We start from the raw sequence: 16327 nt of genomic DNA, 5'->3' as shown, positions 1-16327 counted from the left end.
TGCGCTCGTTTACTCAGTGTCATCAGTTTAAAACCGCTTTTATGGGTGAACGCGTCCCACCGAGCACCGGACCACCTGGAGAACCGTATCAGTGATTTAATAAAACCGAATGGGCTCGAATGTGAAGAAGTGGGGGACGATGAATGGGTTTGTAATGAGGTGAAAGATCTCAGACCGTTTAGCGAAGCTCGGAGGAATATTTTCACCTCATCAAGACGAGAGACGAGCCTGAAACACGAGGTGCAGATGACAGATGAACTGCTGCTCACCGAGGACGGACACACACACACACACACACACACACACACACAACAACAGATCAGTCACAATTGTTTTATTTCATTTTCTTCAACTCTGGAATGTCTTCCTTAAAAGGGATCATCTTTATCTGTTTACAAACCACGAATCATTACAAAATATTTAGTGATACAGATTTGATACGAATATACAAAGTCACCTCAAAATCAAGTGTGCAACCAAACTAGAATTACAGACAGAACCACAAGTTTTAACGAGCGTCAGTCATGTTTCAGTGCCAGTGTTAGGTAAACAGATAGTAATCCACTACAGATCACCATTACCTCTTTAAACTAACTCACTCCATGACAAAAGGCCAACAGCCTTTACAGTGTTCCTGAGATGGGAAACTTTAATGGGAAGGATTGCAAACCTTCCACATGACTTCAAATGAACATTTTTCAGATATGAGCATGTGTTTTACTCAGTAATTACTCTGTGATCCATTACACCAAACACTGCATGAGACTTATATTGCTCCTATGAAAGCCCGTTAACATCCAGCTGTCTGTCTGCACACACACTCAGTGTGAAATCAAAATGAGCTGTTTACCTCATTATCATGAGAGATTCAATCCTACAGAAATATCACAACCACTTCTCAAGATTCACATTGTTCTGGCTGACTCTGAAAAGCATCATGCAGCAGAAGCAGAACGAGTCAGTTTGAACATCATCGTCTGGAATCAGCAGAAATGAGTTAATTCAGAACGAGAAATTCTGCTAAATGATATGGTATTAAGTGATGGCTAATCAGCTGTGTGTGGTGGGTGTCAGCTGAGGAGATGTGAACATGAAGCTCAGCTGGTTTTGGTCACCACCAGGTTCCTCAGCATGTCGAAGGAGTTTCCGTCCGGCTGCACAGACACGACTCTCTGATCTCCGGCACGCACCTGCAGAAAGCCGTTCTCATCCAGACCCAGCACCTCAGCCTCGGGCCCGTCCTCGCTCCAGAGACGCACATGAGTGCCGCTGAAACACAGACACGCGTAAACCCATGCAGAATCGATTCTGAGATCTTCTGAATGCATGTGATTCTCTCTGGAATGGATTCTGAGTTTATATTTTAACAGCAGATGGTGCTCTACTCTAGTGTTTATCCACACACTCAAACGCTGATGAAGAAGAGCGCTGAAGAGCACTGAGTCTGTAATCTCACCTCGGCTCAGAATGCTTTGATGACGCCAGATTAATGTAAACACAGCCCACTGTGAACACCCTTGTGATTCGCTTCAACCTTTACGAATCTTATGAATGATTATTTTAGGTTCAAGTGTGTAAGGATTTGTAAACGAGAAGAGTACGGCTGTTTCTGAAGCATGCAGCACCATCTGCTGTTCAAAACCAAGCTCAGAATCCACTCCAGAAAGAATCTCGAAGCATTCGGAAAATCTCAGAATCGATGCGGAATCATTTCTTGATTTGCGATGCATCGGTTTATTTTCCCAGCCCTAGTCAGCACAGGTGTGTATGTGGGGTAGGGGTGTGCGATACCGACAAAAACATGATCTCAACATTTTCTGTGATTTTATCAATAATGATAATTAGACGATATTTTTCCGAGCGTGTTATTGTGCTGGTATCTTAAGGACTATACAGTGGACAGCTGACTCCTAAAGTGTTTGATATTCTTCAGCATCTGTGTGGTGAGTTCACAGCTGTGACAGAAATTAACCTTTTCCAGTAAGTTTAAATTGATTTTTACCTTTTACATTTATAAAACCATTCTTTCTAAAAGTGTGCATCATCATTTGAGTCAAATTCTAATATTTAATCAGTCAATTAGAATAAGACGACATTTGGGCTGTTACTGAGCAAATGAACTCCGTATCAACAAAAGTAATCTTTGCAATGCAGAGGAAACACAGAAGCTAGATGTATTTACTCACTGTTTAATGCAGGACATGAATGCATTTAATGGTTTTATGTATTAAACATAAAACGTTCAATACTGTGGTTTGAAATTAGTCAAAAAAATGAAAAGATACTTTAATGTGAAATTAAAACCGCCAGCAGGTGGCAGCAAGTCACTGTTAATAAGGGAGTCATTGCGATTGAACCGAATCATTTAAACAGTTGATTCATTCAGGAACAAAACAGGCAATGTTGTGTCTATAATGTAAATCTTTTAATATTAACTTCCAGTATATGGAACTGTTGTATAAAATCAATAAAAAAATACATTTTGAATAAAAAAAATATGGCACTCTTCGTGTCTGATTAACTATATGAAATGATATAAATATATTAGTGCTGTCAAATGATTAAATCCAAAATAAAAGTATTTGTTTACATAATATGCGTGTGTGAGCTGTGTATATTTATTATGTATATACAAATAGACATATGAATGTATATACTTAAGAAAATGTTGTTTATAGATTACAAATTTATATATAAATTAAATTATATGAATATAAATATGTACATGTAAATACATGTAGATATTTTCTAGATATATACTTTGTGTGTGTATTTATATATACATCATAAATGTACACAGTACACACACACACACACATATATTACGTAAACAAAAACTTTTATTTTGGATGCGATTAATCACGATTAATCGTTTGACAGCACTACAATATATACATTTTCTGCCCCCAGATCTTGAATTTTGTGATCATTCTAAACGCATTTTTGATCAACTGAATCATGCAGTGAAAGAATGCACTGTAAATGCGCGTTCATCACGTTTTGTTTGGTTTTTGCGATATACTGGATAATGTCAAATCGCATGTCGTTAAAACAACGACTGGGATGTTATGGCAGATGATATATATGTATATGAGGAGCGTCAGACTGACCTGTGCACCCATCTGCTGTAGTAGAGCGGCAGCAGCGTCTGCGGGCCGCGCAGCTGGAACTCGGACACGTAGCGCTCCAGAAGCGTGACAGAGCGCGCGATGAGCTGCGCCGGGGCGAGCGGATCCAGCTTCTGCTGCCGCAGCAGGTCGTTGATGCAGACGGTCGGGTTGCTGTTGCTCACGTTGAAGCCGCAGCCTGCAGGAGACACCAGAGATGTCACGAGCGAGACACTGTGGACGCACTGATTCAAGATTCAAGAGTTTTATTTGTCACATACACAATTATACAGAGTATAACCAGCAGTGAAATGTAGGTCAGGTCCGCTCCAAGGACAGTGCAATTATACAGAATACAAATATTAAGAAAAAGAAGGATAAAATAAAAAGATAAAAAATATAAATATAAATATAAATGTGCAGGTCAGTATGTTGTTGACTTAAATAGTAATAAAGAGGAATGTGCAAAACGTTGTACAGGGTATTTAAATAGCAGCAATATGAGGTAGAAAAAATTATGAATAGCTTATTGATATGGTGATATTTACATGGAGTCAAGTGATGTTATGACCCAGAGTTAGAGTTTAGGAGCCTGATGGCCTGGGGGAAGAAGCTCCTCCTAAGTCTCTCAGTTTTTGCCATCAGGCTACGGAAGCGCTTACCAGATGGAAGCAAAGTCAATAGATGGTTACCAGGGTGATTAGAGTCCTTGATGATTTTGACAGCTCTATTTTTGCAGCGTTTGAGGTAGATGTCCTGCAGAGAGGGGAGAGCAGACCCTGAGATGCGCTCAGCTAAGCGCACAACTCTCTGTAGTGCTTTGCAGTCCTGATTGGAGCTGTTTCCATACCACACTGAGATGCACTGAGTCAATACACTTTCTATGGTCCCTGAATAGAAAGTTTTCAGGATTGTTGGTGAGACCCTGAATTTCCTCAGCTGACGCAGATGGTACAGTCTTTGCCTGGCTTTCTTAACCTGTGTTTGGATGTGTGTAGTCCAAGTCAGGTTCTCTGAGATGTTTACACCGAGGTACTTGAAGCTGCTCACCCTCTCCACAGGGGTCCCACTGATCCTGAGAGGAGAGTAGGGCTGCTGCTGTCTCTTCCTAAAGTCCATGATCAGCTCTTTAGTTTTGCTCACATTCAGAGAGAGACAGTTGTCCTGGCACCATGATGTGAGTCTCTCTACCTCATCCAAGTATGCGGTCTCATCGTTGTTGGAGATGAGGCCCAGAACCACAGTATCATCAGCGAATTTGACAATAGATGTGGAGCTGTGAGAGGACACGCAGTCATGCGTGTAGAGAGAGTAGAGCAGGGGACTCAGGACACAGCCCTGTGGGGCTCCTATGTTCAGAGTGATGGAGTTTGAGGTGAACTGGCCAACTTTCACCACTTGAGGTCTGCCGGTGAGGAAGTCTTGAATCCAGTCACAGAGTGAGGAGTTTAGGCCGAGGTCTGTGAGTTTAGATGCCAGCTTGATGGGGACTATAGTGTTGAAAGCTGAGCTATAGTCAATGAATAGCAGCCTTACATAATTCCCATTGTTGCTGTCCAAGTGTGTGAGGGAAGAGTGGAGGACGTGAGAGATGGCATCGTCCGTGGATCTATTTGGGCGATAGGCAAACTGAAGAGGGTCCAAAGTATCAGGGATGGAGGAGCAGATGTGGCTCTTTACAAGTCTCTCAAAAACCTTCATGACTCAAAGCATCGTGCTATGCTCTCCGACGCGCAGTAAGAGCCGCTAAACACAGATACAAAGAGAGAATTGAGTCTCATTTCCAGCTCAATGACACTCCTGTAGCATAGCCTCTGAGTGAGAGGACCAGCGCGTCACTACTCTCTGCACCGGAGGATCCTGAACGAGCCTTTGTTTGTATTCCGGTGTGAGGAAAATGGCGGCATGGTCCAATTTGACAAAAGCCGGAAGTGAACGTGCTTTGTAGGCATTCTTGAACTGAGTGTAGCAATGATCCAGTGTGTTTGGTCCTCTAGTTGGACAGGATACATGTTGATGAAAGTTCGGCATGACCTGCTTGAGATTGGCTTTGTTAAAGTCTCCCGCGATGATGAAGGCAGCGTCAGGATGTTTGTTAATGTAGCCGCTGAGCACATCGTGAAGCTTAGACAAAGCCAAGTGGTGGAATGTACACAGCAGTAACTATGATCGATGAAAACTCCCGGGGCAGATAAAATGGACGGCAAGTAATGGAAAGATGTTCCAGATGAGGCGAGCAGGAATGCGACAGAATGGAGATATTCCTGGGATCACACCATTTCTTGTTAATCATGAAACACACTCCTCCACCCCTGGATTTACCGGCCTCTGCTGTTCTGTCCGTCCGAAAAACAGAGAAGTTATCACTTGGCATTACAGCAGTGTCCGGGATCAAGGACCAAAGCCACGTTTCTGACAAACAAAGGATGTTACAGTCCCTTATGTCCCGTTGGAAACTAATCCTGGCTCTAAGATCGTCCATCTTATTCTGCAAGGATTGGACATTTGCGAGCAGAATACTCGGAAGGGGAGGACTGTGAGCCCTTTTCCGGAGTCTATCTCGAATCCCAGCGCGTTTCCTGCGGTGTTTCTTGATCCTTCGCCTCAGGGGGTTATTGTTCATCTCTGCGTTCCGAAGAATTGCCATGCTGGATTCCTGGATAAAGTGTCCTGGAACAGGTTAGTGTAGCGGTTTCCAATGTCCAAAAGTGTTTCTATGTTGTAGGTGATCAGTGCCGACGTGAAATGTGTAAAAAGAGAAAGTAAAAGTAAGTAAAAAAGTAAGTTAAAGCAAAATCTCAGCGGAGCGACCTGGCGTCCGAACACAGCGGCGCCATTTTGTGGATTCACTGAGCTGCTGATGCAGCGAGACCTTACCGATCAGAAGGCTGAAGGTTTGACCCGTGATGCTGGAGTTGACCAGAACCCCACCGAGCTTCATCAGGTTACTGTAGTAGATGTCATTGGGCCACTTCAGCCGCAGGTCCACATCCTGCACAAACAGGAGCGTTCACAGGAAATAATGCTGTAATAATGTTCAGTTTCTTGTACAGGCTGATCGTTTCACTTCATAAGATCTCAATATATCATCAGAAGTCACGGGAAGTGTTGGAGAAAGTTACTTTTTAAAGTAATGCATTACAATATTCTGTTACTCCCTAAAAAAGTAACTAATTAAGTTAGTTACTTTTTATGGAAAGTAATGTGTTACATTACTTTTGAGTTACTTTTTAAATCTGGGCAGGGCTTGTTTGTTTGTTTTTAATATAAAAAGTTCTTTTGGTACAAATGTAAAAGTCCTTTCACACCAAAAGTGAAGTGAATCCGGCTCAGACTGAAGGAGATGTAGATTCAGGTCTGTACGGTAGAGAGCGCCGCTCAAACTAATCACATGAAGAATACGACGCAGGAGCTTTTATAGATTTTGAGGAACACTGAATGTGTTTTAGTGCAGGTGAGATGAGTAAATACATGTAGATATTTAGTCTAGAACTACAGTAAGATCATGTTGATATTTAGTCTGGAACTACAGTAAGATCATGATGATATTTAGTCTAGAACTACAGTAAGATCATGTTGATATTTAGTCTAGAACTACAGTAAGATCATGTTGATATTTAGTCTAGAACTACAGTAAGATCATGTTGATATTTAGTCTAGAACTACAGTAAGATCATGTTGCTATTTAGTCTGGAACTACAGTAAGATCATGTAGATATTTAGTCTAGAACTACAGTAAGATCATGTTGATATTTAGTCTAGAACTACAGTAAGATCATGATGATATTTAGTCTAGAACTACAGTAAGATCATGTTGATATTTAGTCTAGAACTACAGTAAGATCATGTTGATATTTAGTCTAGAACTACAGTAAGATCATGTAGATATTTAGTCTAGATCTACAGTAAGATCATGTTGATATTTAGTCTGGAACTACAGTAAGATCATGTAGATATTTAGTCTAGAACTACAGTAAGATCATGTTGATATTTAGTCTAGAACTACAGTAAGATCATGATGATATTTAGTCTAGAACTACAGTAAGATCATGTTGATATTTAGTCTGGAACTACAGTAAGATCATGTAGATATTTAGTCTAGAACTACAGTAAGATCATGTAGATATTTAGTCTAGAACTACAGTAAGATCATGTTGATATTTAGTCTAGAACTACAGTAAGATCATGATGATATTTAGTCTAGAACTACAGTAAGATCATGTTGATATTTAGTCTAGAACTACAGTAAGATCATGATGATATTTAGTCTAGAACTACAGTAAGATCATGATGATATTTAGTCTAGAACTACAGTAAGATCATGTTGATATTTAGTCTAGAGCTACAGTAAGATCATGTAGATATTTAGTCTAGAACTACAGTAAGATCATGTAGATATTTAGTCTAGAACTACAGTAAGATCATGTTCACACACAACACTCTGCACTTACTCCTGATTTCTCTCAACACCAGAGCTGTCACTCAATACATCACAAACACAGGAACTGGAGTTATTTACTGGAAAAAGTAACTCAGATATTTCCTTCTAAAAAGTAATGCATTACTTTACTAGTTAATTGAAGAAAGTAATCTGATTACGTATATGCTTTTTTTGACTCAAAGTGATTAATTACTGACACACCAACTTGAGAAACACAAAAGATGCATTTAAACTCATTTCCTGTCTGCAGAATCACTCTGGTTTAAGAGAGACAGAATCCTGGAATTCATTTAAAGCACTTTCTCTCCATCCCACAGAAACTTCAGTGGAGCATCACCAGAGACACGCGTGTGTGTGTGTGTGTGTGTGTGTGTGTGTGTGTGTGTGTGAGTGTATCCGTGTGTGTATGTACGAATGTGAGTGTGTGAGAGAGTGTGAATGTGTGTGTGTACCTCATATCCGGGCAGTGTTCTCACAGACTGCACCACGGCGAGGGCGGCGAGGTGCTGCAGGAAGGGGATTCTCTGTCCGAGGCGTGAGTTCACAGGAAGCTGCAGGTGGAGAGTGAACATGGCGCATCCCAGCGGACTCAACCAGGCGTTCCCCCCGCGGCCTGCAGCACAGCATTAATGAATGACATGCTCGTTTACTCGTTAAACCAGAGATAATGCGGCTGCGTAAGAGCCGATGGAAACCCGCTGACCTTTGCCCTGCGTCTGACGTGCTGCTATGGCGATTAACCCGGTGTCCTGCGGCGGCATCAACCTGCAGGAGGAACAGAGAGACGCTTCAGACGACAGGAGAACTCAAAAACACTCATCTGGCATCTTCACACAGTACAGATCGATTCAAAGCAACTTCACAGTAATAATCAGGGCTCCACATTAACACCACTGGCCACTTTAGCGGGTTCAATTTTATATAGCCTACAGTAACAGAGTAGGGGTGTGCGATATTGACAAAAAATAATATCTCAATATTTGCTGTGATTTTATCGATGACGATAGTTAGACGACATTTTGCTGAGTGTGCTATTATGCTGGTATCTTAAAGAGGGCTGTGGACTGTGTTGTGGTCAGTTCACACTAGGGATGTCAATTTTCGATCATTTCCACAATCGATCGTCGTTTAAATTAACAATCAATTAATCGTTAACCTTAATACTGCAAAATGTGTCTATAAGTAAAGTAAAAGTAAAGTCGTGACGTATTGTCAAGTATGGTGACCCATACTCGAAATTGGTGCTCTGCGTTTAACCCATCCAAGTGCACACACACAGCAGTGAGTAGTGAACAAATGCACACACACACACCGTGAACACACACCCGGAGCAGTGGGCAGCCATTTATGCTGCGGCGCCCGGGGAGCAGTTGGGGGTTCTAACCATTAGGCCACGACTTCCCCCAAGGAAGTCGTGGGGTGCGTGCGGTATATATATGCTACTGCAATATAGTCGACTATATTGCAGTAGCATATAGTCACCGGCATGACAGGATGTGCAAATGCCACTCAAAACGCCAGCTTCCTCACCCGAATGAAAGGGGTTTTTAGTCTAAGTAAAAGGCTAGTAGCAGGATCTTAAAATGAATGGATGTGATTACGATCATTTGATAAAATGAAGAGAGCGCGCCGCACGGGATCATTATACTTTGTGGGCTGTTTTGTATTCTGTCACGGAGACCGCTGGATGCACCTTTTAAATGGTTTCATGGTGCTCGTGGTTTTATTTTAAAACATCGTTGCAATGTTTGCAATTGACATTATCAGGATTTAAAATAAAATGTTCCCAAACGCAAGAACGGCGCGTGGAGCTGTGACGTGTGGTCCGGGGTCCGTTTCCAAAACCACCGGCGTTGCTACGGCAAAACACACTGTTTCCCATCTGAAACATTTTAATGCGAGTATTATGACACAAGTGAGGTACAAAGCTTTGTTAATAAGAGAAATAATTGGTTAGCAGGCAAATGCTTTTGGATTCATGCCGTTCGAGCGCATTCATTTAAATCAAGCCATACGCGGCTTTGTGCTCTGTTTTGCCAGATGGTCACGAATTTAATATTATTTATGGTTTCTTTTCCCAAATCCTCACTGTCTCAACCTCTAGATTAGCATGGTTATTTTAATCACTGTTTTTGTATCTCTTACTGTGGTAAACGTGAATGAATTAAGAATTCGTTACTATGACTTAAATTGCTCCCGCATTTAAATTCATGGGTTTTCTAGGAACAAAGTAATGAAACCTGGACAGTGGCCATAAATCAATATGTCGTAGGAATGAATGAACAAGTTGTATGAATGAATAGCCTCTATAGTATCTGTCCTGCGCGCGTGCACAGCCCTGCCAAAGCGAAGTGCCCGATATGCAACAATTATCTAGGGAAATTATAATTGAACATGACTTATTACTACATTTCAATACAAAATAACTTTCTATTGTATCTGTTTTAATGTACTTTTAAAGTCTGGATCACATTAAAAGCATAGTTTGAACATTAGTAAATTATTTTAGCGTAAGATCCAGCCCCTTCCCCGTCTCTCACAGACGTTTGCACGTTTTGCGCACGAGCCGCACGCACCCCAAAATTAAACTGATTAATCGACCATCGATAGCTTTGATTGATTATATCGCTTAGACAATTAATCGATCGTGGATTAATCGTTGACATCCCTACTTCACACTGATAAAAATTATTCTTTTCCAATAAGTTTAAATTGATATTTACATTTTATGTGATGGTGTTTTGAATTATTTTTGTTGTCGAAATAGCGCATGAACAGGAAATATGGTGTCCAAAACATAAATCTCTTAACTTCTTGTTTATTGAACTGTTCAACAGCAGAATCAATATCACATTTGTAATTATGGTAATTTTTTGGAGGAAAAAAAAACGCACTCTTATATGTGGTATAAATATTTACATTTTCTGCCCCCATATCTTGAATTTTGTGATCATTCTGAATGTATTTAATAGACTGAATCATGCAGTGAAAGAACACACTCTAAATGCACACTATAGTCTAGACTTCACGTAATGTAAGTGTGCACTCTGTAGGGGTGTTTTAAATGGTTTAATTGTGCAAAATACTCAATGTCAAATCGCACATCGTTAAAACAATTACGATATTATCGCAAACTATAACAGAGCTTGTCTGGGACTGTCGCGATTCATCGATTTTTGTCGACTATTTGAATTTGTAAAAATTGTTGACTTAATTTTGCTCGCGTCGACTAACCGGCAAAATACCGGAAGTGGCGCATTTCACGGACGAGAATCCATAAAACACATTATTAAGGCATCTTTACACAGCCGATTTAAGGCTGCTCTAAAGCGGGTCTGTCTGCTCAGAATTCAGTGTAAAGACACAATGCCGCATAAAAGCAGACCTAAAACACGCCGGGTCTGACCCACCTCAGTCCCTATCAAAGGCGACGCAATGCTGTTTTGATTCAGTGTAAATGAAACGCGAAACAGTGCGGCGTTGTCATGACAACCCAAAGGACGCCTGTCAGTTCGAGCCAAAAACACGTAAGCTAGCTCCATATGTTTTAGCTAACATTGATGATGATGATAATAATAATAATGTCTACCAATAGGGGAAACGACTGGTCCGACGAAGAAGTAAAAGAGCTTCTTTTAATAAGAGCAGAGGAAGAAATTAACCGGCAAATTGACGGAACTGTAAGAGACAGCAATGTGTACAGTACTACTGCTGAGAGACTTCGACTTTGCGGTGTGCAGAGAGATAAGAAGCAGCTTACGGCTAAGCTCAAAACTCTGAAAAGTTTTTACCTAAAAACAAAAGACCACAACAACATTAGTGGAATGACTGCCCGATCATTCGCTTATTATGATCTGTGTGATAATATCTGGGGACGTCGTGCCTGTGGTTTGCCGGTAAATGCTGTTGGATGCTTGACACAGACAGAAGAAGCACAATCTCCAGCTGACAGCCACAGTCCTGTACTCACAGGGTGTAGCAAACCACCAAATCACAGCGGAAGTCGTCGTCTGTAATCAGCTGGCCTTCGCCAGTTTGAACCTGCTTTTGTAGAGCTGGTTTGAGTTCATTAGCCAAGGACATAAAAGTATCTCGACTCATCCTAAAATGCTTAACCCAGTCAGTATCACTGTAGTTGTGTACCGTTACATTTAAAAAAACATCTCCTTGCGGACGACATTTCACCCACACACGACGGTCTGGAGACATCTGGAAAGCTAACGCTAGTATCAATCATTTTCATTTGTTCATTTGAGACTTTCTGGCTCTTTGAAACAAATTTCGGCCTCTTTTAATCGTGTGGTGATGTTCCCGATGCAGTAATTCATAATTTATTTTAAGTGTTTTTTCCAGTTGGAACAATTTTGTTAAGAAAAAGAGAATAACTGTCAATACCACAGAAGCTAACATTGTGACAACCGTCCAGCGCAAGATACACTGTAGCACGCGCAGGAAATTTAAATTTAAATGTCGTTACATTTTAAAATGTTGTGTTTTTATTTCGTGTTTATATTTCTTCTTTTTTATATTTAATTTTATAGCATTTGTTTTTAAAATTTTAAAATTGTAGTTATTATAAAAGGTATATGTTTCCCACAATTTTAATTCCTGTAATTAATTCCCAAATTTAATTCCATTTTCGTGGTTTTGAACCACGTGGTTTTCGTGGTGTCCTCGTGGGTCCAGGAAGGGAGCGTCGAGGAGGACTGCCGCACCCGTTAGGCGGCTGACGGGCCAGGATGCCGGGCCGTCGAGTCCCCCAGAGACGCCGGGACCATAGCAGATGGAGGGAGCCGCGCAAGAGACGCCGCCGCCACTAGCTCGCCCGGCCCCAGGAGGGGAGCGCTTGCGGCCACCGGACTCCGCCCCTTCCCTGGACCCTTCCCTGACGAACACTACCCTCCTTCACTAGCCCCGGCACAGCGAGGACACCAGGTTCCCCATTCCTTTGGACACTTTATTTTTCCCCTTTATTTGTTTAATAAAAACCTCTCCGAGGCTTGACGCCACACCCACTGTGTCTGTCGTTTGCTCCTCCCGCCACAATAGATAGATAGAAATAGTCAGATTATAGGTAGATAAGTGAAAGTGACATACAGCCAAGTATAATGACCCATACTCTGAAATCGTGCTCTGCATTTAACCCATCCAACGTGCACACACACACAGCAGTGAACACACACACACACCGTGAACACACACACACACACAGCAGTGAACACACACACACACAGCAGTGAACACACACACACAGCAGTGAACACACACACACACAGCAGTGAACACACACACACCGTGAACACACACACACACACAGCAGTGAACACACACACACACACAGCAGTGAACACACACACACCGTGAACACACACACACACACACACACACAGCAGTGAACACACACACACACAGCAGTGAACACACACACACACCGTGAACACACACACACACACAGCAGTGAACACACGCACACACAGCAGTGAACACACACACACCGTGAACACACACACACACAGCAGTGAACACACACACACACAGCAGTGAACACACACACACCGTGAACACACACACACACACACACACACACACACACACAGCAGTGAACACACGCACACACAGCAGTGAACACACACACACACACAGCAGTGAACACACGCACACACACACACAGCAGTGAACACACACACACACACCGTGAACACACACACACACACACACACACAGCAGTGAACACACGCACACACAGCAGTGAACACACACACACACACACACACACACACACACAGCAGTGAACACACACACACACACACACACACAGCAGTGAACACACACACACCGTGAACATACACACACACACACAGCAGTGAACACACACACACACACAGCAGTGAACACACACACACCGTGAACACACACACACCGTGAACACACACACACACACAGCAGTGAACACACGCACACACAGCAGTGAACACACACACACCGTGAACACACACACACACACAGCAGTGAACACACGCACACACACACACACACCGTGAACACACACACACACACACACACACAGCAGTGAACACACGCACACACACACAGCAGTGAACACACACACACACAGCAGTGAACACACACACACACAGCAGTGAACACACACACAGCAGTGAACACACACACACACACACCGTGAACACACACACACACAGCAGTGAACACACACACACACAGCAGTGAACACACACACACACAGCAGTGAACACACACACACACAGCAGTGAACACACACACACACACACACAGCACTGAACGAACACACACACACAGCACTGAACGAACACACACACACACACACACACAGCACTGAACGAACACACACACACACACACACACACACACACACAACAGTGAACACACACATACACACACAGCAGTGAACACACACACACACAGCAGTGAACACACACACACAGCAGTGAACACACACACACACACACACACACAGCAGTGAACACACACACACACACACACAGCAGTGAACACACACACACACAGCAGTGAACACACACACACAGCAGTGAACACACACACACACACACACACACAGCAGTGAACACACACACACACACACACACACACAGCAGTGAACACACACACACACCGTGAACACACACACACACACTCACAGCAGTGAACACACACACACACACACACAGCAGTGAACACACACACACACACACACACCGTGAGTGTGTTCACCGTTCACAAAACCGTATGTCTGAAAAGATATAGCAACGAGTCAGAACAGACTGAAGATCTGGGCTGAGTTTGGAGTCTGTAGAGTTAAAGCTCTAGGAGGAGTAGCATTTAGACATTTTAGTCTCAGAAAAAGAATAATAATAAGTTTAAATGGGATTTCAGTAAATTGGCTTTCTCAAGCCAACTTAATAATAATAATAACAGGAAAATATCAGAAATCATTGATGCAAAATTCAGAAAATTAGGCACTAAGGCATGTGCACTGATCCGTCTCATGTTGACTTCTAGCTTCTCGCTGGACTGTAATTGACCTTTGACCCCTATCACAGGCTTGCTATCCCAGCAGCCCCGTCAAACAACACCCCCACTAAAGCAAACAGCCGAACCACTCGACCCGAGTGGCGCTGGACGCATCAATCTCACAGAAACACTCCAGTACTCCTGCAGGAGTTTAATAAAGTCACTTCCATGCCACTGCATCCTCTCTCACGCCAATCACGCTCCACAGCTGCTCCTCGCTTCACTTCTGAAATCAGTCAAAGAAGCTGGACGAGCGGAAACAACGGATGTTACAGGAGCAGGAATCTTGGATCCGTGTGTCGTTTAGAGCGAACGGGTTTACAGAAGAGCTTCTTCAGTCTGCGGAGCCGCTCAGAGCCAGACAGACGGCAGCATTCAGATGCAAAGAGACGCATTGCTCTGCTCTATCCCAGCTATTGAAGCGCTGCATCATGGGACGCCGTGTTCAGATACAGCTGCCTATCAGCGCAAACTCCACCAGAGGAACAGAGTTGCCAGTGTTTGTACAGCAAACCAGTCCGTGTGTGTTGGGAAGCGCTGAAGGCCAGAGTGTTTTCTGGAGCGACGCGGCGCCGGCCACACATGCTAATTTGCAGACGGAGGAATTCATTTTCTCAAAGAGTTTTAATTGAACTGGACGTACTTGCAAGAGCAAGAAATGAAGAAAAAACAAAACTGCAAAAACAGAAACCCTGGCGGTCTGACGCGTCAAACACAGACACGGAGAACTATTAAAAACACTAGCAGAATGAGAAGTGTAGAAGAGACCATCAAAGGTGCAAAACACTGCAGAAACAAGAGGGATTTCAGCAGACTCTCACACACATGAAGCGGCTGAGATCATGGCCTCGGAGCAGCAGCGGTGGGTTAGCCAGACGCTCAGAGCTGTGTGGTAATTGAGAGCGTTCACAGTTGGGCAGGACCGGAGCAGACCCCCGCGAGCGGATCGTGACACAGCAGCAGACGAGCGCAGACGGAGCTCTGCAGTCCTTCAGCAGCACAAATCAGCTTTTAATAAGAACATCAGCTGCTAACGGCACACAGAGAGATGCCGCGACCTGCCTCTGTGTGTGTGTGTCTGTCTGTCTGTCTGTCTGTGTGTGTGTGTGTGTGTGTGTGTGTGTGTGTGTGTGTGTGTGCCTGTGTGTGCGTGCGTGTGCCTGTGTGTGTGCGTGCGTGTGTCTGTGTGTGTGTGTGTGTGTGTGTGTGCCTGTGTGTGTGTGTGTGTGTGCCTGTGTGTGCCTGTGTGTGTGTGTGTCTGTCTGTGTGTGTGTGTGTGTGTGTGCGTGTCTGTGTGTGTCTGTGTGTGTGTGTCTGTGTCTGTGTCTGTGTCTGTGTCTGTGTGTGTGTGTGTGTGTGTGTGTGTCTGTCTGTGTGTGTGTGTGTGTGTGTGTCTGTGTGTCTGTGTGTGTGTGTGTGTGTGTGGCTCCATTTAACTGAAGTGTAAATCTGGTTTGTGTCGCTCTCTTTTATTCATTATTATTTTTTTAGTAAATGAAAGGTCACGACACTAAAGATTACTAAAACTAGATTAACAAAAATTTATTTAACATCTATTTTGCGTTTTCGTGAAGCTCACCTGGAACACAGCGCTAGCAACACAAGATCGCAGGTTCAATACCAGCAGAAAAAACACCAGTAGAACCGAGATGAAAGACTCTGCTGAAGAGAGAAATGTTGAAACTCCCTGAGAACGACACACAAACGCGACAAAAACTACAACAAACTG

The 16327-nt window shown here is 43.0% G+C and overlaps 1 protein-coding gene across 2 annotated transcripts in view; it reads right to left on the bottom strand.

Annotated features, from left to right (window-relative positions):
- Positions 1–317: 317 nt before the first annotated feature.
- Positions 318–16327, bottom strand: part of hlcs (holocarboxylase synthetase (biotin-(proprionyl-CoA-carboxylase (ATP-hydrolysing)) ligase)) — a 59547-nt gene continuing 43537 nt past the window's right edge. For both annotated transcript variants that reach the window (XM_079411295.1, XM_079411294.1), the window contains exons 7-11: positions 8252–8313; positions 8001–8161; positions 5985–6099; positions 3111–3306; positions 318–1269 (exon numbers count right to left, since the gene is read on the bottom strand). In XM_079411295.1, the coding sequence (XP_079267421.1) occupies positions 1098–1269; positions 3111–3306; positions 5985–6099; positions 8001–8161; positions 8252–8313 (706 nt within the window). In that variant the 3' untranslated portion in view covers positions 318–1097. The remainder of the gene's footprint in view (positions 1270–3110; positions 3307–5984; positions 6100–8000; positions 8162–8251; positions 8314–16327) is intronic.

This window comes from Barbus barbus (genome assembly GCF_936440315.1).
Source record: "Barbus barbus genome assembly, chromosome: 47".
Lineage (NCBI taxonomy): Eukaryota > Metazoa > Chordata > Actinopteri > Cypriniformes > Cyprinidae > Barbus > Barbus barbus.
The sequence above is the reverse complement of the archived record's forward strand: the minus strand, read 5'-3'. Positions and strand labels throughout refer to the sequence as shown.